This window comes from Ranitomeya variabilis, chromosome 1 (assembly GCF_051348905.1).
Source record: "Ranitomeya variabilis isolate aRanVar5 chromosome 1, aRanVar5.hap1, whole genome shotgun sequence".
Lineage (NCBI taxonomy): Eukaryota > Metazoa > Chordata > Amphibia > Anura > Dendrobatidae > Ranitomeya > Ranitomeya variabilis.
In genome coordinates, this window is record NC_135232.1 from 641,443,240 (window position 1) to 641,466,606 (window position 23,367).

General features: G+C 43.0%; 1 protein-coding gene across 1 annotated transcript in view; it reads left to right on the top strand.

Moving 5' to 3' along the window:
• The window catches only part of VPS39 (VPS39 subunit of HOPS complex), a 134,051-nt gene that overhangs the window by 13,164 nt on the left and 97,520 nt on the right, over positions 1–23,367 (top strand). Inside the window, exons 3-8 of the mRNA XM_077261229.1 lie at positions 3,617–3,681; positions 4,838–4,880; positions 4,978–5,072; positions 7,881–7,979; positions 11,285–11,377; positions 13,278–13,461. Coding sequence (XP_077117344.1) covers positions 3,617–3,681; positions 4,838–4,880; positions 4,978–5,072; positions 7,881–7,979; positions 11,285–11,377; positions 13,278–13,461 — 579 coding nt within the window. The remainder of the gene's footprint in view (positions 1–3,616; positions 3,682–4,837; positions 4,881–4,977; positions 5,073–7,880; positions 7,980–11,284; positions 11,378–13,277; positions 13,462–23,367) is intronic.

A 23,367-nucleotide genomic window follows, 5' to 3' on the forward strand; every position in this document is an offset into this window, starting at 1 on the left:
TGCATACCTCCCGTAGGTGGCATCCCGGTTCCACAGAACTCAAGAGATATCTCTTCCCTCCTTTTGTCTTAACCCTAAAAATAGGGAGGAGGAATGATTGCATACACTAGATGTCAGGAGATGCTTCACGTAGTACTTAGAAGCCACCAGAGAAAGTAGGGAGGATGCCTCTCTTTTTGTGTGCTTTCAGGATCCCTGGAAGGGGAAGAAAGCGTCCACAGCTACTCTGGCGAGATGGATCACAGATGCTATCAGCCAATCATACTCATCAAGTGGAATGTCTATTTCCGGGGAGGTCAAGGCTCACTCAACGAGAGCAGTGGCAGCTTCTTGGGCGAGAAGGCCGGAGCTTCGATTGACCAGATACGTAGAGCTGCTACTTGGTCGTCACCTTCCACATTCTATAGGCACTATAGATTGGACCTTATCTCCTCTTCGGACCTTACTTTCGGTAAAGGGTTCTGGAAGCGGTGGTCCCTCCCTGAATGTACAAATCTATGAAATCTCTCCGTGGTGCCGTCATGGGCGACAGAGAAAAATATAGTTCTTACCGATAACGGTATTTCTCTGAGCCCATGACGGCACCCGTACATTCCCTCCCTTCACTTTTGGGTGTGCACGTTAATATAGTGCCATAGTTTATTTTATTATAGGTCACGAGGTATCTCAATTAAGTTAAGTAATATTGAAACTAATAAGCTGTTCCATAGTCTCCCATTGTTCTCTAGTAAACAACTGATGCGGGAGAGTGGTACCGCCCTTTTTATCTGTAGGTTTCCTGTCCTTGGTGGGCGGATCCCCTCTCCGTGGTGCCGTCATGGGCTAAGAGAAATACCGTTATCGGTAAGAACTATATTTTTTTCAGGCTCGTTTCGCTTTCTGTTGTCTGATGAGTTTGGGGTGCTTTTGAGTCTTTCTTTACATTAACATTTAATTAAGTTAACTGGTGTTGTTTCTCCTCTGGCTGCATCTGAGGGATGAATGGTTAACCTTGCGTGCAGCTTATCTGCAGGCACGTTACCAGGAACTGCTGCAAAACATTACTTTCACAGTCACCTGCAAGGTCAGGAAAGTTATAGATAAAATGCTCAGATGCCGGTATATCACCTACTGTCCTAGGATATGTGTGTGTATTAGTGATGAGCTAATGTGCTGGGATAAGGTGTTATCTGAACATGCTCGGGTGCTGACCAAGTGTCTTAGGCATGCTCAAATTCTATGTTTGAGTCCCCATGGCGATTCCAACAGGCGCAACACATGCATAGATTGCCTAACAAACACGTAATCCTTCATATATTGTTGCTGTCAAACAGCTGCGAAACATGCAGCCGCTGAGGCTTGAACATGTTTTTCGAGCACGCCTGTCACGAATCCCTCCGTGCTGCCGCTATTTTGTCATGTACCAGCTCTTAGCACGCGACTTGGGGTTGCACCTGCAAGGGTTAATCTATCTCCCCTCTCTGTCCAGCATTCAACCTCTGTCCTATGCTGTAATGTTATCATAAATCACACACCGACCCAGGCCACACACCCGCTCATACACGCTGCCACTACTCACCGAACATATGGGCGATGAGTCCCGGAAATATTGCTACTACTGCCTGCCAATCATAAGGCTCACACACCTTAGGCTATGGATTCTTTAGAACATACAAGGTTCAACCTATTTAAGTTTTATGCTTTAATACAAAAGGTACAGTGCTTACAAATAAAAAATATAAAAATATGGTAATAAAGACATACAGATATGCAAAACAGTTATAAAATTAACAGGAGAAAACTTATAAAAATAGCTAACTTGTAGTCTGCTTCTGCTCCTTGAGAGTGGATGAATATAGACTGGATCACATCAGCTAGGCTGCCCCTCAATCTGTGAACAACTTTGTACATATACAAGCCTAATTTATAGTTACACTCGAGGTCAAATTTATAGACCAGCCTCTCATGTTAATATTATAATTGCTTGTTTTTGATTGGGCCACGGCCACTCCCCCAATTAATATATTATTTTCCTCTGAACGCTCTTTGCCTAAAGGTTCTCATGGATAGATAGTGTCAGGGTGTAATTGACATCTCTCTTCAAAAGAGCTGAAGGTGTGAAGCACTTCCTCTCCTTCCTGGTTCTTAGGAGGCCCCCTGGCGAGAGTGAAGACAGGAGACTGCTTTCTCAGGATAATACATATTAACACCTTGGTGAGACCTGCAGCCATCAGGACAGATGTTAAATTACTGCTCGTTACACATATAAAACTATACATGTTTCACTACAACGCCGAAGACACTCGATTAGCACCTGAGCATGCTCAGATAACAACTTATCCCAGCACGTTCACTTATCACTAATGTGAATCTATCTTCAATACACTGATACAGCTGAACAGTATGGTGGAGAAGGGAACCATCAGATCACCGCTTCACCATTCCATCTGGGTAGAGACAGATGGAGCTGCATAGATCTTTGGTCATTTGACTTTTTGCAGCAGAGAAGCAGGAATTTGAAAGGACACGCGTGCAAGTGGGATGCTTGTGTGAGCCACTGTGGGGAATTCATACTATGAGGCTAATATGCTGTGAGGAAGAGGCACTCGGGTGCATCATACTGTGTAGGGGGAAGATGGGAGGTCTGGGGCATCATGCTATGTGTGTGTGTGGGAGCATCCTACTTTTTGTGTTTCTGGGGGGAGTTTGACTTTTGGGGCTTCATATTGTGTATGATTATAAGCCCATTATACTGCATGTGTAAGTGACAGCCGGAGTATCATATTGCTTATGTGGGTGGTGACTGTTGGCATCAAACTGTGGGGTGGGAGGGGCATTATGTTCCAGGTATTTGTGGGGTGACTTCAACATCATACTGCATGTGTGGGTGGGAAGAACGACTGTGGAGGCATCCTACTGCGTGGGTGGGTGCACAGGATGACTGGAGGCATCATACTTCGTCTGTGGGTGGGCAGGACAACTGTGGAGGCATCGTACTGCGTCTGTGGGTGGGTAGGACGACTGGAGGCATCGTACTGCGTGTGTGGGTGGGCAGGACGACTGTGGAGGCATCGTACTGCGTGTGTGGGTGGGCAGGACGACTGTGGAGGCATCGTACTGCGTGTGTGGGTGGGCAGGACGACTGAAGGCATCATACTGCGTGGGTGGGCAGGACGACTGTGGAGGCATCGTACTGTGTGGGTGGGCAGGATGACTGGAGGCATCGTACTGCGTGTGTGGGTGGGCAGGACGACTGTGGAGGCATCGTACTGTGTGTGTGGGTGGGCAGGACGACTGTGGAGGCATCATGCTGCATGCGTGGGTGGGCAGGACGACTGTGGAGGCATCATGCTGCATGCGTGGGTGGGCAGGACGACTGTGGAGGCATCATAGTGTGTGTGGGTATGGTGGGAGCCACGAAAGGAGTCTGGTACTGTGTAGGGATGCTAGTGGGATTCTGTAGGAGCATTATTTCTTGGGTGTGGGATGTAAATTGACAGAAAAAAAATTGAACTTGTTGCTTTTTCTAACTTTCAAAGTTGGGCGGATTTGGTAGTGATTATTATGTTTAAGAACTTTTTTCCTTCTCTTGTGACATTTTTTCAGAATGTAATTACATTTTTTTTTTTTTTTTTAGGTTGTAACCAGTTTGAAGTAACTTTAGAAAAATCCAATAAGAACTTTGCTAAGAAAATTCAGCAGGTACAAGATGCATCTTTTAGAGTTTAGATAGATTTTCAACATCGTCTGGTAATAATCTGATTGTTGAGGTGACAGCTGGAAACCTCAGCGATCAGCTCCTATAGCTGCGGGAATACATAATGTGGTACTGTGGTGTAAAGCAGGGGTGGGCCACACATTTTCCCGAGAAGCCACATGGGAGACCGGGAGTGTTGCAGAATGTTGAACCAATACATTGAAATTAATTCTGTTGAATGTTAACATTACCATATTATCGTATATTAATTTTATTGCTAATTATTGAGCAGATAAACTGTATATGTCACTGATTTTTGTAGTTTGTAAAAAAAAAAAAAAAGTAAATTCATCTACTCTTGAAATTCAGCCTTTTGTACTATGATCAACAACTCCCCTAAAAAAAAAATATATATATTGTTGTCCCTCACAGAATATGATGGTCCACAGCTCCCCACCCAATATACTAGATCCTACAACCCCCCATACACTGTATGATGCCCCTACAGCCCCCCACTCTAAGCCCTCCAAAAAGTATGATCTTGTGAACAGAATGATGACAGCCTTGCAGATCCCTTTATACAGAACAATGACCCTTGCAGTATGTTTCCCCACAATACATAACAAAATTAAAATGGCTCTACAAGTGAGTAGCAAAGCAAACGCTACTCACCTTGCCCCTGTTCTCCTGGCGCCCTGATCCTGTCTTTGCTTTGCACTTTGATGCTCTACAGCATGTGTGATCTAATGGTCATCGCGCCTACTACCGAGACACTCCAACGCACAGGTGTGAGTGGTGGAGGACGAAGCAGATTGCTTGCTCCTCCGCTATTGCATTCATAGATATCTGAATGCTGAGAATACAGATACCGATGTAATCGGGTCGGAGGAGAGGAGGGCGACTGCAGCGAGCACCCCATGGGCCACTCCTTCTAGCCCTCTTGCTGGATATGGACTGTTGGCAGTGGTTTGCCCAGGTCTGGTGTAACATATTATTATATGGCTTTGATTCTTCTAGCGCTGAAGCCATGGCTCTCCACTGTGAGAGGTCGGACTAGGCAGGGTACCCCACCCTCCTAATGTCTGTAGGCTCTGGTAGGGCATATAGAGAAGTGTTGTGCGGATTAAAGACTTTGTTTTTATTCTCCTTTTTTTTTTTCAGATTCATGTTGTTCCTCAGTTTAAGATCCTTGTGAGTTTGCTTGGTGAGTTGTGTTGTGATATACGATGTGGTCACGTGTGCTTGACTGATGTATGGATTCTAAATAATACCTTCTTTTCCTTCTCCCCCTCCACACACAGATAACAATGTGTGCGTCCACGACTTGCTGACTTTCCAACTTATGACCACCATTTCTAAGGCCAAGGGGGCCTCTTTACTGTCTTGTGATCTGCAGGTGAGCTCACTTTACTTTAACCTCTGAACCGCTGATACGCCTTTTCACAAGTCACCCTCACAATATAATACATTTTTCAGCCTCTTTGTAATCCTTACAATGTTTAGGGTGTTATAGCTTATAGTCTTAATAGCTCACTTGTGTAATAGTTGAATTTTACTTATTAACAAAAAAACTTTTATAAAATAAAAGTTGAACCTGAAGTGGCAGTGCAAGTACTCTGCCTGATATTCGTAAGAAGTCCACAGTTGTGGAAGTTACAGAAGCAAATGCAGAAAGTAAGCTCCATATTGTGCTGCCAACATTTTTCGGTCCAGGAACATCTTCACCCCTCCAGGTTTTCCAACGACAGCGACACCGGACATAAACAGATCTTGCAAATTTTGCTCCATTTAGTTCCTTAGGAAATTCTTCGTACAGATGAGCTGTTACAGGTGTGAGCCGGACAAGTCTGAGCTAGGCCGTTATTGACACAGACGGCTGCATCTTGTAATACAAGGGTCTAGGTTCCCACAAACATCTGAAATAAAAATGGTAACGCTTTTGTTGAAAATGCAGATTTTTATTTTTCCTGCACTATTGTCCAGTAGAAAATACTAGGCATTAGCATACGGAGTTTGAAAATTATAAAAAGTATGTTTTGGATATGCAGGGGCAATTGGGGGCTTATATACGGATTGCTGGACAGTGGTACATGAGTTACAGCACGAGTGTCACTAATGTAAGTTCCCTGCCCCATCTACTAGAATTGCCAGCCGCCGTCTTCTATAATCAGCGCTGCTCCAATCTTTTCCAGCAGGTTATGACCTACAGTGATCGCTCCAGTGTTAGCTGGGTGGTCCGGGGATCAGTACTCAAGTTAACTCTGAGAGCCAGAACAATGGTCTCATAGACTTTCACTGAAAGTTTGTGACTGTTACTTCTGAATTCTCTTCCGGAGCGACGCCAGGAAGAGCAGAAGATGGAGGGTGGTGAGTGTAAGACTAGGGTCTCTTGATTTAGTTCACAACTGGCTTTTAACCTGCATCCAGAGGTCAGAGAGAGACGTGATTGAGGCCAACCTGCATTGTTTATGTAATCTATTTGCCTAGTTTATCCTCCTCTGTTTGGAATGCCAACAAACTGGCTGACATGGACAATGTATGTAATCAACATGTCAGCAAACATCATTGTTCAGTGGCCATGCATTACTGTTTTGCAAAGATAACAGAAAATAAACTGTAGGAGATAATATTAGAGGTAAATAATCATCATACAAGAAGAGGTAATACTTCAGACAACAATTTATGATTCTGGGCCTACACAATTTACGTCTGGCATAATTAAGAAGAAACGCTGTGTTGTCACAGTCCCGAGCAGCAAAAGGGTTAAGAAATAATGAAACAAAAGATGGTCGATCTAGTGCTGCATAGTTTTTTGATTTGTATGCATTTAATGTATCTCAGAGTGATCAGAAGACTGTGTGAACCAAGCCCTGTTTAGGTTAATTTATTTAGACGAGGGCTGGTGAAACTCTGTGGACTGCAGTGCTTGGGCCCACCGGCCCCTTTTGTCAATAGTTGGCCCTTTTAATCCCTCCCTTGCCCAGGAGGCATTCATTTTGGGGGGAGGAAAGGAGATTCTGTCAGCTAGAGCAGTCAGACTGGAATACCCTACCACAAGGGGTAGTAATGGCAGACACTAGAACAGATTTAAAAAAAAAAAAAAAAAAAAAAAAAAACTGGATGGTTTTATCACACCAAATGGCATTGCAGGTTTATAAATAGACTAGTGATAGAGAAGGTATAACTGGTGGAGAAAGGTTGAACTTGATGTACCCAAGGTTTTTTTTTTTCTTAACCTGTGTAACTATATGTATATACAGCAGACTGTGTCTCCTATATGATATGTGTGTGTATATATACAGGGTGGTCCAAAAGTAGGTGGACAGTATGTGAGTAGGGTTATGAAGGGGGAGATTTATCAAACATGGTGTAAAGTGAAACTGACTCAGTTGCCCTTAGCAACCAATCAGATTCCACTTTTCATTCTTCAGACTCTTTGGAAAATAAAAGGTGGAATCTGGTTGCTAAGGGCAACTGAGTCAGTTTCACTTTACACCATGTTTGATAAATCTCCCCCTTCATAACCCTATTACACATACTGTCCACCTACTTTTGGACCACCCTGTCTTGGTGTCTCCTTTATGATGCGTGTGTGTATATACAGCAGTCTCTGTGTCTCCTATGTGATGTATGTACTGCAGACCTCCCACTGCTTGACTTTTATAAACGATATGTGATCAGTAATGAATTTCCTTCTGTGAGGAGACCTGCACTATAATCTACATCTGTGTGCTGAACAACTTTCTGCTGTGATTAGTTCTTTACAAAACTTCAGACAGTCTACTGCGCTCCAGTGCGACACAAACCTGGAGGTGCAGTTCACAGCCTCACCAAAGTGAAGCAGCTCCAGCCGTCACATTAAGGACACATTAATTGTATGTTTAACCATATATTCCAGGATAATTCTTAAGTTGCTAATTTTGTACAGCCCGCAAATGATATAAATTTCCAAATGGCCATTTTCAAAAAACAGTTCCCCACTCCTGGTTTCAACCATAATGCAACCAACGACATCACAGTTTTCCTTAAACAGTGCAATACTCTTCTTTACTTTATTTTATTTTCATCAGGCATTTATAAATGAACTGACAGATTTTAATATTTTTTTTCCTCTTTGAGCTTTAGTATCTCCTTTATTGTTCATTACTGTAAATAGTTATGTAAATTCAGTTTCTTTATGAATTTTGTATTTTTTTTTTTTCAGCACACTAAAACAGGTGAAGAAACGTTAAAGATGTGTGTGGCTGTTCGGAGAAAGCTGCAACTTTACTACTGGAAGGATCGTTCATTTCATGAACTTCAGGTGATAAATCTCTTAATGAAGTGACCAGATTTTACCTTAACCCACTCACGACATATGATATTTATGCCATATGTAGTTTCCCTGCATTTGATGCGAGCTCGCGTCTTTACCGGCATTTGAGAGCTGATTTAATCAGCAGTCATGTGCCTTTACCAGCCATGACTGGAGAGGTGCTCAGCCCGCTGCTGTTAACTTGTTCCACTGTCATTCCATGCTCCCATCGGCGCACCCGTGATGTGATCTCTGGGTGTCGATGGGTTATCATGACAGCTGGGGGTTTACTGAAGACCCTCATGCCTGTCATTAGATCCTCTTGTGAAACCCAGCCCATGGCTGGCGTTCATAGGAGATCGCGTGAGTTTTCCTTTACAAACAGTGTTGAAGCTCTGCTTTGTGTAACATAGGTGATCAGATGATCGCAGCTTCAAGTACCCTATTAAATACAGTGAAAAGTTAAATTAAAAAAAAATAACCCACAAGTTGAAATCACCCCATTAAAAATAAATCAATTAAATACATAAAAAATCCACATATTTGATATCTCTGCATTCAGAAATGTCCAATCTATCAAAATTAGTGATGAGCGAATATACTCGTTACTTGAGATTTCCCGAGCATGCTCAGTGGTCCTCCGAGTATTTGTAACTGCTTGGAGATTTAGTTTTCATCTCCTCAGCTGAATGATTTACAGCTATTAGCCAGTATAAGTACATGTGGGGGTTGCCTGGTTGCTAGGGAATCCCCACATGTAATCAAGCAGGCTAATAGCTGTAAATCATCCAGCTGCGGCGAAGAAAACTAAATCTCTGAGCATTAAAAAATACTCGGAGGACCCCCGAGCATGCTCTGGAAATCTTGCGTAACGAGTATATTCGCTCATCACTAATCAAAATATAAAATATATTTCAGATCATGAAAAATGAAAATGTTATTAGTCTCGGAAAATGGTGACAAAAGCAAAAACAAAACTTCTTTACAAATTGCCAATTTTTTTTCACCACTTAAATAAAGAATAAAAACTATACTTATTTGGTATCTGCATATTCATATTAACCTGGAGAATTATACAGATTTACCTTGTAGTGAACATCTAATATATAATTGCCTAGAATACTACTTCCTGCAATTTGTGCCAACTTCCGTGGCTTTGTCCGGAGCTAATGTCCGGAGCTAATGTCCGGAGATAAGTGACGTCACCAGTGTCCTACACCCAGGCAGAGCACAGGGGCCCCAGGCAGCATATGGGGCCCCAGGCAGCATATGGGGCCCCAGGCAGAGCACAGTGGCCCCAGGCAGAGCACAGTGGCCCCAGGCAGAGCACAGTGGCCCCAGGCAGAGCACAGTGGCCCCAGGCAGAGCACAGGGGCCCCTGGCAGCCTATGGGGCCCCAGGCAGAGCACAGGGGCCCCAGGCAGCCTATGGGGCCCCAGGCAGCCTATGGGGCCCCAGGCAGAGCACAGTGGCCCCAGGCAGAGCACAGTGGCCCCAGGCAGAGCACAGTGGCCCCAGGCAGAGCACAGTGGCCCCAGGCAGAGCACAGGGGTCCCAGGCAGAGCACAGGGGCCCCTGGCAGCCTATGGGGCCCCAGGCAGAGCACAGGGGGCCCCAGGCAGAGCACAGGGGGCCCCAGGCAGAGCACAGGGGGCCCCAGGCAGAGCACAGGGGGCCCCAGGCAGAGCACAGGGGGCCCCAGGCAGAGCACAGGGGGCCCCAGGCAGAGCACAGGGGGCCCCAGGCAGAGCACAGGGGGCCCCAGGCAGAGCACAGGGGGCCCCAGGCAGAGCACAGGGGGCCCCAGGCAGAGCACAGGGGGCCCCAGGCAGAGCACAGGGGGCCCCAGGCAGAGCACAGGGGGCCCCAGGCAGAGCACAGGGGGCCCCAGGCAGCCTATGGGGCCCCAGGCAGAGCACAGGGGGCCCCAGGCAGCCTATGGGGCCCCAGGCAGAGCACAGGGGGCCCCAGGCAGAGCACAGGGGGCCCCAGGCAGCCTATGGGGCCCCAGGCAGAGCACAGGGGGCCCCAGGCAGCCTATGGGGCCCCAGGCAGAGCACAGGGGGCCCCAGGCAGCCTATGGGGCCCCAGGCAGAGCACAGCGATATTTTGGACCACTGTGCGGTGTTTCAGACCCCCTGTGTGATGTCTGGGGCCCTGTTCTTAAGTATATTAAAGATTAAAGTAACGTATATTAAAGTATATTATAGATCAAATTTGACACGTTTATGAGCACCATTGAGTGATATACTCAAGAATGACATAATTTTTCAACATTTTATGGTTTCAAACTGTAAACACTCAGAGTTTTTTTTACTTCAACCAGAAAACCTTAACGGTTCATAAAAAACTTGACTGTTCAGGATATGATAAAAGTCATAGTATTCTGAATCTTTAACTTATAAAGATACCTTTACATGGGGTGATTATTGGTTCCAGAGAGGCTTTCGGCCGATAATCGTACACATGGCTGGTGACAGGACAATACAATATAAACGTTCAAAGGTAAACACTGATAACATTAAAATCTAATATATAATTGCCTAGAATACTACTTCCGGCAATTTGTGCCAACTTCCGTGGCTTTGTCCGGAGATAATGTCCGGAGATAAGTGACGTCACCAGCGTCCTACACCCGCTCAGGGTGGACAAAGATATATGCCTTCGTGGTGCGCGGCACTTTTCTGATTGGTTGCCGCCTGCCGCGAGCGACCAATTAGAAATGTGCCGTACTGTCAAGAATTGTCAAGAGCTGGTGAGTGCAGCCATTTTTTGTTCTTTCTTACTATTATTTATTAATTGTATTATTCTTACACTTGAATAAATAAAGTATATATGGATTCTAGACTCCCGATTCTTTAGAATCGGGCTGCCATCTAGTGGTGAATAAAAAAAAAACTAAAAAAAAATATTGTGGAATTGCAACTTTTTTTTTTTTTTTTTTTTTTTTTGCCACTTAACCGTATTTGGATATTTTGTTTTTTTTATCCCCCCTATTTTCCAGTACTCTGTGGTAGAATGAATGGGAGCATTCAAAAGTACAATTTGATCTGCAAAAAACAAGCCCTGATACTCCTATATTGACAGAAAAATAACCATTATTGTCCTTGGAAGAAGGGGATGAAAAATCAAAAATGGAAAATCACACGGGGAGTGAAAGAGTTGAAGGTTTTTTTTGCAATCATTTTTTGGGCCCTAGGCGCTTGAGATTATAATCATTTCCCTCTCCTCCAATGTGGTGGGAAAATTTCACATTGCAGATGCTATACTACAAATTATAACTTTTCTTTCTGACACAAATCAACTTTTTTCAGGGTGACTTCAGTGTTCCCGATGTCCCCAAGTCAATGGCATGGTGTGAAAACTCCATATGTGTGGGATTCAAAAGAGACTATTATCTGATCAGGGTAAGGTGTACTCTTACTTAACTCCCCGACTTGTTATTGTGCCCATTAGAATAGATTTACTGATACAATAGCGGCTCTGCTACAGCAATATTGTGAAAAGGCCATTTAATTTGTTTTTGAATCCTCATTCATTTTTACATGAGGTGTGTGTATGTATATATGTACAGTGGGGGAAATAAGTATTTGATCTCTTGCTGATTTTGTAAGTTTGCCCACTGTCAAAGACAGTGAGAAATAAGTATTTGATCCCCTACCAACCATTAAGAGTTCTGGCTCCTACAGACCAGTTAGACGCTCCTAATCAACTTGTTACCTGCATTAAAGACAGCTGTCCTACATAGTCACCTTTACAAGACTCCTGTCCACAGACTCCATTAATCAGTACGACTCTAACCTCTAGAACATGGGCAAGACCAAAGAGCTTTATAAGGATGTCAGGGACAAGATCATAGACCTGCACAAAGCTGGAATGGGCTACAAAACCATGAGTAAGACGCTGGGTGAGAAGGAGACAACTATTGCACCAACAGTTAAGAAAATGGAAGAAATACAAAATGACTGACTGAAGTACCGGATATCTACTATCGATAGAACTGACTACCCATGCCTCCTAAGACTGAGATAAGCAAATAACTACTGGCATTGTTTACTATGAAGCACAATAGTGCATTATTCCCTCATATCTATGTGGGACACTTTATATCAGATGAATGTTTCAACTAATGGCACGTTATGCAAACTCATGTTGTCTTTATATTGGCTGTATCATCTTAGTCGCTTTAAAACTAATAAAAAGATTATTAAAATAAATAAGAAATACAAAATGACTGTCAATCAACATCAATCTGGGGCACCATGCAAAATCTCACCTCGTGGGGTATCATTGATCATGAGGAAGGTGAGAGATCAGCCTAAAACTACATGGGGGGGAACTTGTTAATGATCTCAAGGCAGCTGGGACCACCGTCACCAAGAAAACTGTTGCTAATACATTACGCCGTAAAGGTTTAAAATCCTGCAGTGCCTGCAAGGTCCCCCTGCTCAAGAAGGCACATGTGCAGGCCCATCTGAAGTTTACCAATGAATACCTGGATGATTCTGTGAATGATTGGGAGAAGGTGCTGTGGTCAGATGAGACAAAATTGAGGTATATGGCATTAACTCACCGTGTTTGGAAGAAGAAAAATGCTGCTAATGACCCAAAGAACCCCGTTCCCACTGTCAAGCATGGAGGTGGAAACATGTTGTGGGGGTGTTTGTCTGCTTAGGGCACAGGACTACTTCACCGTGTCAATGGGAGAATGGATGGATCCATGTACCGTAAAATCCTGAGTGACAACCTTCTTCCCTCTGCCAGGACCTTAAAAATGGGTCGTGGCTGGGTCTTCCAGCAAGACAATGACCCAAAACATACAGCCAAGGCAACAAAGGACTGGCTCAAAAAGAAGCACATTAAGGTCAAGGAGTGGCCTAGCCAGTCTCCCATAGAAGACTTATGGAGGGAGTTGAAGCTCCGAGTTGCCAAGCGACAGACTCAAAATCTTAATGATTTAGAGATGATCTGCAAAGAGGAGTGGACCAAAATTCCTCCTGACATGTGCGCAAACCTCATCAACTACAAAAACACATCTGACTGCTGTGCTTGCCAACAAGGGTTTTGCCACCAAGTATTAAGTCTTGTTTGCCAGAGGGATCAAATACTTATTTCTTACTGCAAAATGCAAATAAATTTATATAATTTATACAATGTGATTTTCTGGATTTTATTTTTGATATTCTATTTCTCAATGTTAAAATGAACTTACCCTTTAAAATTATAGACTGCTCATGTCTTTGTCAGTGGGCAAACTTACAAAATCAACAAGGGATCGAATACTAAGTAAAATTACTTTATTTATAGGTTGATGGAAAAGGTTCCATTAAGGAACTTTTTCCCACGGGCAAACAGTTAGAACCCCTTGCGGTGCCGCTGGCTGATGGAAAAGTTGCTGTGGGCCAGGATGACCTGACTGTGGTTTTAAATGAGGAGGGTACCTGCACACCTAAATGTGCCCTAAACTGGACAGATATCCCCATGGCAATGGGTAAGCATGTTCTACTTCCTATTGTGGAAACTGAACCAATGACCAATGCATGTTAAGTTGGGATGGATACAATAGTAAATGTCATTGTACAATGTGATATATTGACTTTATAGTTTTGCTCCTTTCCCAAATATTTCTTTTTTCGCATATTTTTCACATCTCAATTTTTCAGATTAGGAAAGGACATAAAAAAAGTACTAGGGAAACTCTCTATATGTCCCAAGGCTTCTTTTCTTTGAGGCACAGTGTTACTGTTGAAACCAGTCGCTAACTACAGTGGTGAGCTCAGTTAGTGATGAGCTATACTTCACCCCTGCAGCCAGTGATTGAGAGCAGTGGTTACATGGTATTCCCTTTGGAAGAGTAGGCTGATAGGGGCTATGGGAAGCAGTATGGAAGGCAGTCGGCATGTGATATATGTTTGCTCTTGCAGCCTTTCAGCTTATCTGTTTTTACAATAATAGGAGAAATGGTAACAACACATTAAATAGCAAATGTGTTAAACATAGTGAACAATTATCATATGAAAACCCGAGGAGCCATTCATTGAGAATGGCACAAATATAGCAATAAGTGAATGCTATTGAGAGAGAGAGAGGTGGCCCCACTTCCTCCCCAGTAGATGATAGAAGCCTTTTACCTCTAAGTAACAATAAGCCATCTTTCTCATCAGGGTGGATAAAAATCAATGTTTTTTTTTTTTTTTTTAAATCAAAAAAATCGGATTTTTTTGATTTAAATCGGATTTTTTTCAATAAACTGCTTTTTGAGGAAAATATTTTACCATCCAAAGGTTCTTCCATCATGAGATAAAGCTGAGTTGTTTAACTCAGTAGAATAAAGGCTGTATATGTGTAACATTCACAATGCCATGCTCTTCCAGAGGTTTCTGTAGGATTAGTGGGCAGTTTCTCTCCTATATTATCACAGACGCTCGCTTTACTTACGCAGTTCTCAAAACTGAATTTGACTCCGCAGAGGTCCCAGCCTCTTCTTCACGGCAAAAATGTTACAACATGAACAGAGTTGAGAAAAAGACCTTAATCCTATTGTTCTACAAACCTATGAATACAGAATCAACCCCTTCAGTGCCAAGTCCAAGAAGTTAGACAATATGTTTCTGATTGTTTGGAGTGGAATAGATCTGCACAACACAAGAAGAATGTGAATCTAAGTGTGAGGAGGAGGAAGGGCAAGCAGACAAGAAAATGAAAGTGAAACTTTGAGCACAATACTGCAGCATAGCCACAGACAGGCAAGTCTGGATCTGTTTGTGTGTACGATACGATCTGAGGTTTATTACATTCTTTCCTTATAATGGCAGCAGGCCGTAAAAGAGACCCAGTTTGGGAATATTTTAATGAAGCTCCTTCGCCTATCGGTAAGGCAGGCATGCGTGCAAAATGCAAACGATGCAACAAAGATGCAAGGCCTGGTGGCGCGAATGAGGCAACATCATGAGAAGTGCGGTGATGAAGATGACCAAAGAAACACTTCTGAACAGGCAGGATCTTCAGGTTGGTAAACATTTTTATTGAATCCTATTTCTAAAGACTGAACTGTCATGTGTGAGAAAAATTATATTTCTTATTATTACTGCATGTTACTGTCATTTGGTACAGTTATGAAGAAAAACAAATATTCCTTTTGGGGCAGGGGCAGTGATGTGTTGTGTACAATAAGCAGAAATTGTATAAACAATAAAATAACAGCATTGACTTTTTTTGTTTAGGGGAATTCATGGATTCTGGAAACTATCCACCTCCAAGATCACCATCATCCTGTTCTACAGTTTCAGAGTTATCCATCCAGGATAGTGCTTCATTAGCAGCAGCATCATCATCAGACACCCACAGCCACATATCACCATCACCCAAAAGGAAGAAAAAACCTTTACCTCCTGGAACCACCATAGATAGGTTTGTGATAAGAACTAGCAGATTAGAAAAAGAGTTGATTGATGAAAAAATTGCCCAGTTTATTTATGCAACGAACTCTTCTTTCCATCTGACTGAGAACCCACATTTCATTAATATGGTTCAGTCACTGAGACCAGGATACAGTCCACCCAGCAGAGCTGATGTTGCAGGGAAACTGCTGGATCAAGTGTATGACAGAGAAATGGAGCAATGTGCAACAGCTCTGGAGGGTAAAATTGTTAACCTAAGTATTGATGGGTGGAGTAATGTCCACAATGATCCTATTGTATGTGCTTGTATAACAACAGAAGAAGGTAAAGTCTTCCTTGCACAAACAACTGATACGTCAGGAAATGCACACACAGCAGAATACTTACAAGAAGTGGCAGTAAAAGCTATAACGACATGTGAACAAAAATTCAAATGTCTAGTACGCAGTTTGGTCACTGACAATGCTGCAAACGTATCCAAGATGAGAAGAGATTTAGAAGAGCAGGGAGGGAATACAAAGCTGCTAATAACATATGGTTGCAGTGCTCATTTGCTGCACCTCTTAGCCAAAGACTTAAGTGTTCCAGAAATAAAGGCTAATGTTGTTGAAATTGCTAAATACTTCCGTAATAATCATTTTGCTGCAGCAGCTCTGAAAAGGATGGGTGGAACCAAGCTAACGCTCCCACAAGATGTTAGATGGAACTCTGTGGTGGACTGTTTTGAGCAGTATATCAAAAACTGGCCTATTCTGATGACACTTTGTGAAGAAAATCGAGATAAAATAGATGGCACTGTCACGGCCAAAATCCTCAAAATTGGGCTTAAGAGAAATGTTGAACATATGCTGAGCTTCCTGAAACCCATCTCTCAAGCTTTAAACAAAATACAGAAAAATAGCTGTTTTATTGCGGATGCTGTTGAAATTTGGAAGGAACTGAGTGAACACTTAAAAACAGAACTACACATGGACAGAATTAAATTACAAGCAGTAAACAAACGAATGGGACAAGCACTGACTCCAGCTAATTTTTTGGCAAATATTGTCAATATCCAATATCAGGGTCAAAACCTAAGTGCTGAGGAAGAGGAGTTAGCTATGACATGGGTATCCAGCAATCATCCATCTTTAATGCCAACTACAATAAACTTCAGAGCTAAGGGGGAACCATTCAAGAAATATATGTTTGCTGAAGATATTTTAAGGAAGGTCACACCAGTAAACTGGTGGAAGTCACTTAAGCGCTTGGATTTAGAGACTGTTCAAGTAATGATTTCACTTTTAACAGCAGTAGCTTCTTCTGCAGGCGTTGAAAGAGTATTCTCTTCCTTTGGACTCATTCATTCTAAATTGAGAAATCGGTTGGGACCCAATAAAGCAGGAAAGCTTGTTTTTCTTTTCCAGATTATGAATAGGAACAAAGAAGAAGATGATGATGAAGATGACGACAAGTGAGCTACAGAGGACAGCAGGGACAGTAGTATTTAAGTTTTTCATGTGTCGGCTGGGCTGACAGTCTAAGTTTCTTAAAATATATATATATATTTTGTTTAGCCAAATTAGTTAACAAACATGGATGTTTGTTTAAGCAAATAACTTATGCTGTAATGTTGTTATTGTTTCAGTTGAATAAATCTATTTAAATTGTTATTAAGGTCAGGATTATTTTTCTCCTTCCTAAGTACAACAGAACAGTGGTGTCCAAATATGAATGATTAACCCATTAAACTGGAGAGAAAAAAGTAATATAAAAAGTGATTCTAAAAATCTTCATCTACTTGCATGTTAAAGTAGCAAGAACTAGTTTAGGTAGAAACTTTGATTTAAATCACTGATTTAAATCAAGCCTTACTGACTAGTGATTTAAATCGTGATTTAAATCAGTTAGATTTAAATCAAATCCACCCTGTTTCTCATCCATGCTGTTGGGGGACCCAGGACCTTGGAATGTTTCAAAGCCGTACCAATGGGTTGGACAACAGTGGCGTTGGCTATGTCTATTAAGTGTCATTCCCAGTGATACAAGTTGTCAGCTATCCTCAGGTTCCAGTGGTCAAACGTCCAAAAATCTGCAAATTATTCCCCATCTGTTTTTGGGGAAATTAAACTTTTAAACATCTGTTGCAGGGCTCTGGATCCTCGAGCAACGTCGGTGGATGCAAAAGACATTGTAAAATTTGAAGTGACAAAAAAATGAGATGTCGCACTTTGCCATTGAACTGTCCTTCAAAGGTTTATTTTGCAAGACATTACATATTCCAAAACCTGCAAAACCAGAAAATGGAGGTCATGTTAGATGGGAAGGTTCTACAATGGGTGAGAAAGTCCATCTTTGCAGTGTCTTCTGGAAAGAGACACATCACGTCTAAATGTTTTAGCTTGGCAAAAAGAAAATATTACTTGGCAAGTTCTTGGTCCAGTTCTGAAGACTAAGGAAAACATTAGCGTTTGGCGAGAATGTTGAAAAGCAACTATCTTATGGCTAAAAGAGAAGTCGTTATCTGCTTTGTTCTACTTGACTGCTATTGTAAGGTTGTTGTCTAGAAAGGACTGTTTGGAAGACCACTGCTCATCCAAGTCTGGGGAATTATGGGATCTGCAGCTAGACCTGCAGAGGTAGTAACTTCCATTTATGCAGCAGACCTGGTGAAGCCTGTGGGCTTTGTGACCCACCATTTCACTGATGGAACTAGATGCTCTAGTGAGATCTGATAATGTTAACCATGTGGAGCGTGCCACTACAGCTTGAGACTGCGAGATGAGCAGAGGGGACTCCATGAGTGGGTTTGCTTGCCAAGAAGGAGCCAGACAGGTAGAGTTCTGACTGACCACATGGAAACATTGTACTGCATTGGGAGCGCACAGAAATGCATACAATCACCGTTCCCTGCTTAAAGCTTCGTCTCCTCATTTCTCTCATCCCAGAAGATAGGAATAGTGGCTGGAGGCGAGAAGCATAGTGGCCAGTATCCTGGAGATACTCTGTAGAAATGAAGACCTAACAGGCAGAAGAAAAAGTAAACAATATTATACACTTCTGCTTGGGTGCTTTTTATTTGGTGGGGCACGCTGAACTGAAAGAAAGACTGGACTTGTAACAGTATGCACATAGTATGTAATTGTGCGCAGATGTCCCTCCTCTAATATAATCGGGTCACGAGGTAGTGAAGCTCACCACACTATTCTCTCTCCTCAAGTGGAGTCACATGATGATGATTTGGCACTGAATTTCCATCCTACAATGGAAGAAAGGGGGAAAAAAATACCGGTAGATTATAAGCACAAAAGTAATCGTACACGCATCTTAATTATTGCATTCAACTTATTCTTGGCATTTCATTGCTACAGGTGTATAAAATCAAGCATTTAACCCGCCTGCCCCTGCGGATATTTGTGAAATAATGGATCTTTCTATAGCATTCACTGAGTTGAGCATGATCCTGTTTGTAGGCTATCACAGCTGCAACAAGTTAATCACATTTGTGAACTATCTTTCCTACTAAATATTCCATGATAAACTGATTGGCATTATTGAAAAGTGGACGTGTTTAGGAAGCTTTTTCTCATTATTTAATCTGCATCTGTGGTCAGATCAGCTGTACTTTCCCTCCCTCCTACAATGCCTGCCTGTGAAATGGAAGCTGCAGAAGTGTAAGGCTATATGCACACGTTCAGGATTTCTTGCAGAAGTTTCCTGAGCAAAACCGGACACAGCACAGCCGTCACTCCGGAGCTGTGCGTGCCGGGCGCCGCCTCCTCTTACAGCGCAGGCGCCGGGGACGATAATGAAGTAAGTTTTTGTTTTTTTTTTCCGGGCATGCGCAGTTGCACTGCCCTTCTTACTTACAGCGCAGGCGCCGGGTTCGATAATGCAACAAGAGGAGGCGGCGCCCGGCGCGCACAGCTCCAGAGTGACGGCTGTGCTGAGTCTAATTAGGAGGGAAAGTCCTGCCCCGGGACGATTTCAGGGTATGTGGGGGCACATTTTATAAGTGTTTAGTTCAGCGTGTGCAGGCGTTTGTAACTTAAAAGCCACCTTGTCAGAATACAGCATTAGTGCTGCACAAGGTGGCTCTTTTAGTTACAAACGCCTGAGGGGGGGTGACAGGTTCCCTTTAATGAACATGCTGGGTTTTTTACCGCGATGCGTTTTTTTTTCACAGAAAAAAACGCATTATGTGCACAAAAATTGCGGAATGCATTCTAAATGATGGGATGCATAATGTATGCGTTTTTATAGCATTTTTATAGCGAAAAAAACACGACATGTGCACACAGCCTAAGGGTGTGTTTCCACGGTCAGGAAATGCTGCGTGTTTGACGCTGCGTAGAGCCGCAGCGTCAAGCCTGCCGCGTCTAGATGTTACAGCATAGTGGAGGGGATTTCATGAAATCCCATCTCCACTATGTGTTAAAACACGCAGGCGCCAGACCCACGTAAACGGAAATGCAGCATGTCTTTTCAGAACGCAGCATGTCTGTTTACAATGCGGCGACGCTACGTAGCGGCGACGCTACGTTGCCGCGCCGTAAATTTACCATAGACAATCGTTGGATGCGGTAAAACCACATCTAATGTTTAGTCACATGCGTAGTAACTGCGTAACCGCATGTCTACTAATTCACATGCTGGCTCACCTGTCCCGCTGGGAGTCCCTCGTCCAATGCAGTTCTTGCGATAACTTAGCTTATCGCGAGAACTGCCGTGCACGTGACCGGGGTTAACTCCGGTCACTAGGCTAATTCTCATGGTCAGCTGATTGTGAGAATGCTGCAGTGTAGGTGATCGCTGGAGAGTTATCTCTGGCGATCATCTACAGGCTCTGCTACATCTGGATGTCAGGCATCCAGATGTAGCAGAGCTGGACTTGTCTAGACTGTGCACATACAACACGCACCATGCGACATTGCACCATGCGACATTGCACCATGCGACATTGCACCATGCGACACATACATATAGACATACTCACCATCACCTTGTCACCTTGATCCCCGAAGCCATTGTCACCTGTAAAAAAAAATATTAAAATAATAAACAATATACTCCCTGATCCGCAGAAATCCAATTAAAGTGAGTGTCCCACGACGATCTCCCGTGGAGAGCAGCCACATCAGCTGATGCGACCGCTCTCCAGGGGCTCCAGGAATACAATGACGGAATGTATCCTTCAGCAATGTATTCCTCCGCCTCTGTGAGAAATGGTCCCTACTCTCACTTGTGGCACTGCTATGTGGGAAATTTCCCACGCAGCTTTGCCATAAAGTGAGACCCTGAACTCAGGTAACCTCTTCAGGCCATGTGCACACGTTCAGGATTTTTCGCGTTTTTTTCGCGTTTTTTCGCTATAAAAATGTGATAAAAACGCTTACATATGCCTCCTATTATTTACAGGGTATTCCACATTTTTTTTTGCAAATGTTGCGATTTTGTCCGAAAAAATCGCATCGCGGAAAAAAAAGCAACATGTTCATTAAAAATGCGGAATTGCGGGGATTCCGCACATCTAGGAGTGCATTGATCTGCTTAATTCCCGCACGGGGCTGTGCACACCATGCGGGAAGTAAGCAGATTATGTGCGGTTGGTACCCAGGGTGGAGGAGAGGAGACTCTCCTCCACGGACTGGGCACCATATAATTGGTAAAAAAAAAAAAAGAATTAAAATAAAAAATAGTCCTATACTCACCCTCTGATGGCCCCCGAAGTGTTCCCGCCTCTCCGGTGCATGCTCTCTCTTCGGTTCCTATAGATGGTGTGGTTCAGGACCTGTGATGACGTCACTGTCTTGTGATTGGTCGCGTGACCGCTCATGTGACTCACGCGACCAATCACAAGCCGCGACGTCATCACAGGTCCTGAACCACACCGGCATCTATAGGAACGGACGCCGCTGAGGAGATCGTCTGGGTGAGTATAACCATTTTTTATTTTTTTAATTATTTTTAAACATTCTATCTTTTACTATAGATGCTGCATAGTATAGTCACCGTTCTATAGGGGAAATCATCATGGGACACTCGTTATTAATTGGACTACGGCGGGAAGGTAGTATACGGTTGGTTTATTATTTTTAATTTTTTGCAGGCGATCGAGTATGGTGAAATTATTAAAGGGAAGGTGCCACCAGTTTTCTTGTAGTTTGTTTTTTTGTGAAATTAAGCTTAAAATAGTAAATAAAATGTACTAAGGCAATGTTTGCACTGTTTGCAAACATTTCTATATGAAAAATATTATATATTTTCTTACAAATATATATATTGACCACTAGGGGGAGCATTTTCCGTTTTAGACCTCAAGCAGCTATAGTAAGACTTACCAGCTTTTCTGTTAGCTGGAAAATCTGGGCAGTAACTGCTGACATCAGCATTTCCCTCCCCTTTTGGGTGGTCTAATATCCCTGGGGCAGAATGAAGAGCAGCATCACAGGGCAGAGCCATTTTGTGTGTGACTGCCCTGTGATCTGCTATCACCAGCAGTTACTGCATCAGAAGCACAGTTAGTTTATGTGGTGTGTATGGAGCAGCATTGTCTGTGCAGAGCTGTCTGGGACTCATCCCTCAGTAAGATAAGAAGGAGCTCCAGGTCTGCAGTGAATGGCCAGGCATTGTGGAGGGAGGGGAGACATACATTGTATGGCTGAGAGGTGTCAGGTGTCACCTCTCTCTGCAGGCTGGGAATGCAGCTTAATGGAGTGAATGGAGCTCCTGTGATAGAGAGTAAGTGGAGCTGGGCAGAGAGCACTGGGCTATAATAAAATGGCAGCTAGTCACACCTACAGCAGTGAGTTGTGCAGCCCACAGAGGCGTGCCCAGCTCACTGCTAACACCTCTCCAATGTTAAAGATAGGGTCAGCGCCGGTCTATTATCTCCTATGTCCATGGGGTGCTGTAAAATGACACTGTTAGTGCCCTGCTACTGCTGCAAAACCAAGATGTCAGCCCCCAGTTCCTTCTTTAAACACATATAACACACGAAATCTGTTTCACATGCATTTAAAACTTGGTTATAGCAGCATGTTATGCTACATTACAGTGATTTATTAACCCCTTCATGACCTTGCCGTTTTTTGCAATTCTGACCAGTGTCCCTTTATGAGGTAATAACTCAGGAACGCTTCAACGGATCCTAGCGATTCTGAGATTGTTTTTTCGTGACATATTGGGCTTCATGTTAGTGGTAAATTTAGGTCGATAATTTCTGAGTTTATTTGTGAAAAAAACGGAAATTTGGCGAAAATTTTGAAAATTTCGCAATTTTCACATTTTGAATTTTTATTCTGTTAAACCAGAGAGTTATGTGACACAAAATAGTTAATAAATAACATTTCCCACATGTCTACTTTACATCAGCACAATTTTGGAAACAAATTTTTTTTTTGCTAGGAAGTTATAAGGGTTAAAATTTGACCAGTGATTTCTCATTTTTACAACAAAATTTACAAAACCATTTTTTTTAGGGATCACCTCACATTTGAAGTCAGTTTGAGGGTTCTATATGGCTGAAAATACCCAAAAGTGACACCATTCTAAAAACTGCACCCCTCAAGGTGCTCAAAACCACATTCAAGAAGTTTATTAACCCTTCAGGTGTTTCACAGCAGCAGAAGCAACATGGAAGTAAAAAATGAACATTTAACTTTTTAGTCACAAAAATGATATTTTAGCAAAAAAAATTTTATTTTCCCAAGGGTAAAAGGAGAAACTGGACCACGGACGTTGTTGTCCAATTTGTCCTGAGTACGCTGATACCTCATATGTGGGGGTAAACCACTGTTTGGGCGCACGGCAGGGCTCGGAAGGGAAGGAGCGCCATTTGACTTTTTCAATGAAAAATTGGCTCCAATCTTTAGCGGACACCATGTCGCGTTTGGAGAGCCCCCGTGTGCCTAAACATTGGAGCTCCCCCACAAGTGACCCCATTTTGGAAACTAGACCCCCCAAGGAACTTATCTAGAAGCATAGTGAGCACTTTAAACCCCCAGGTGCTTCACAAA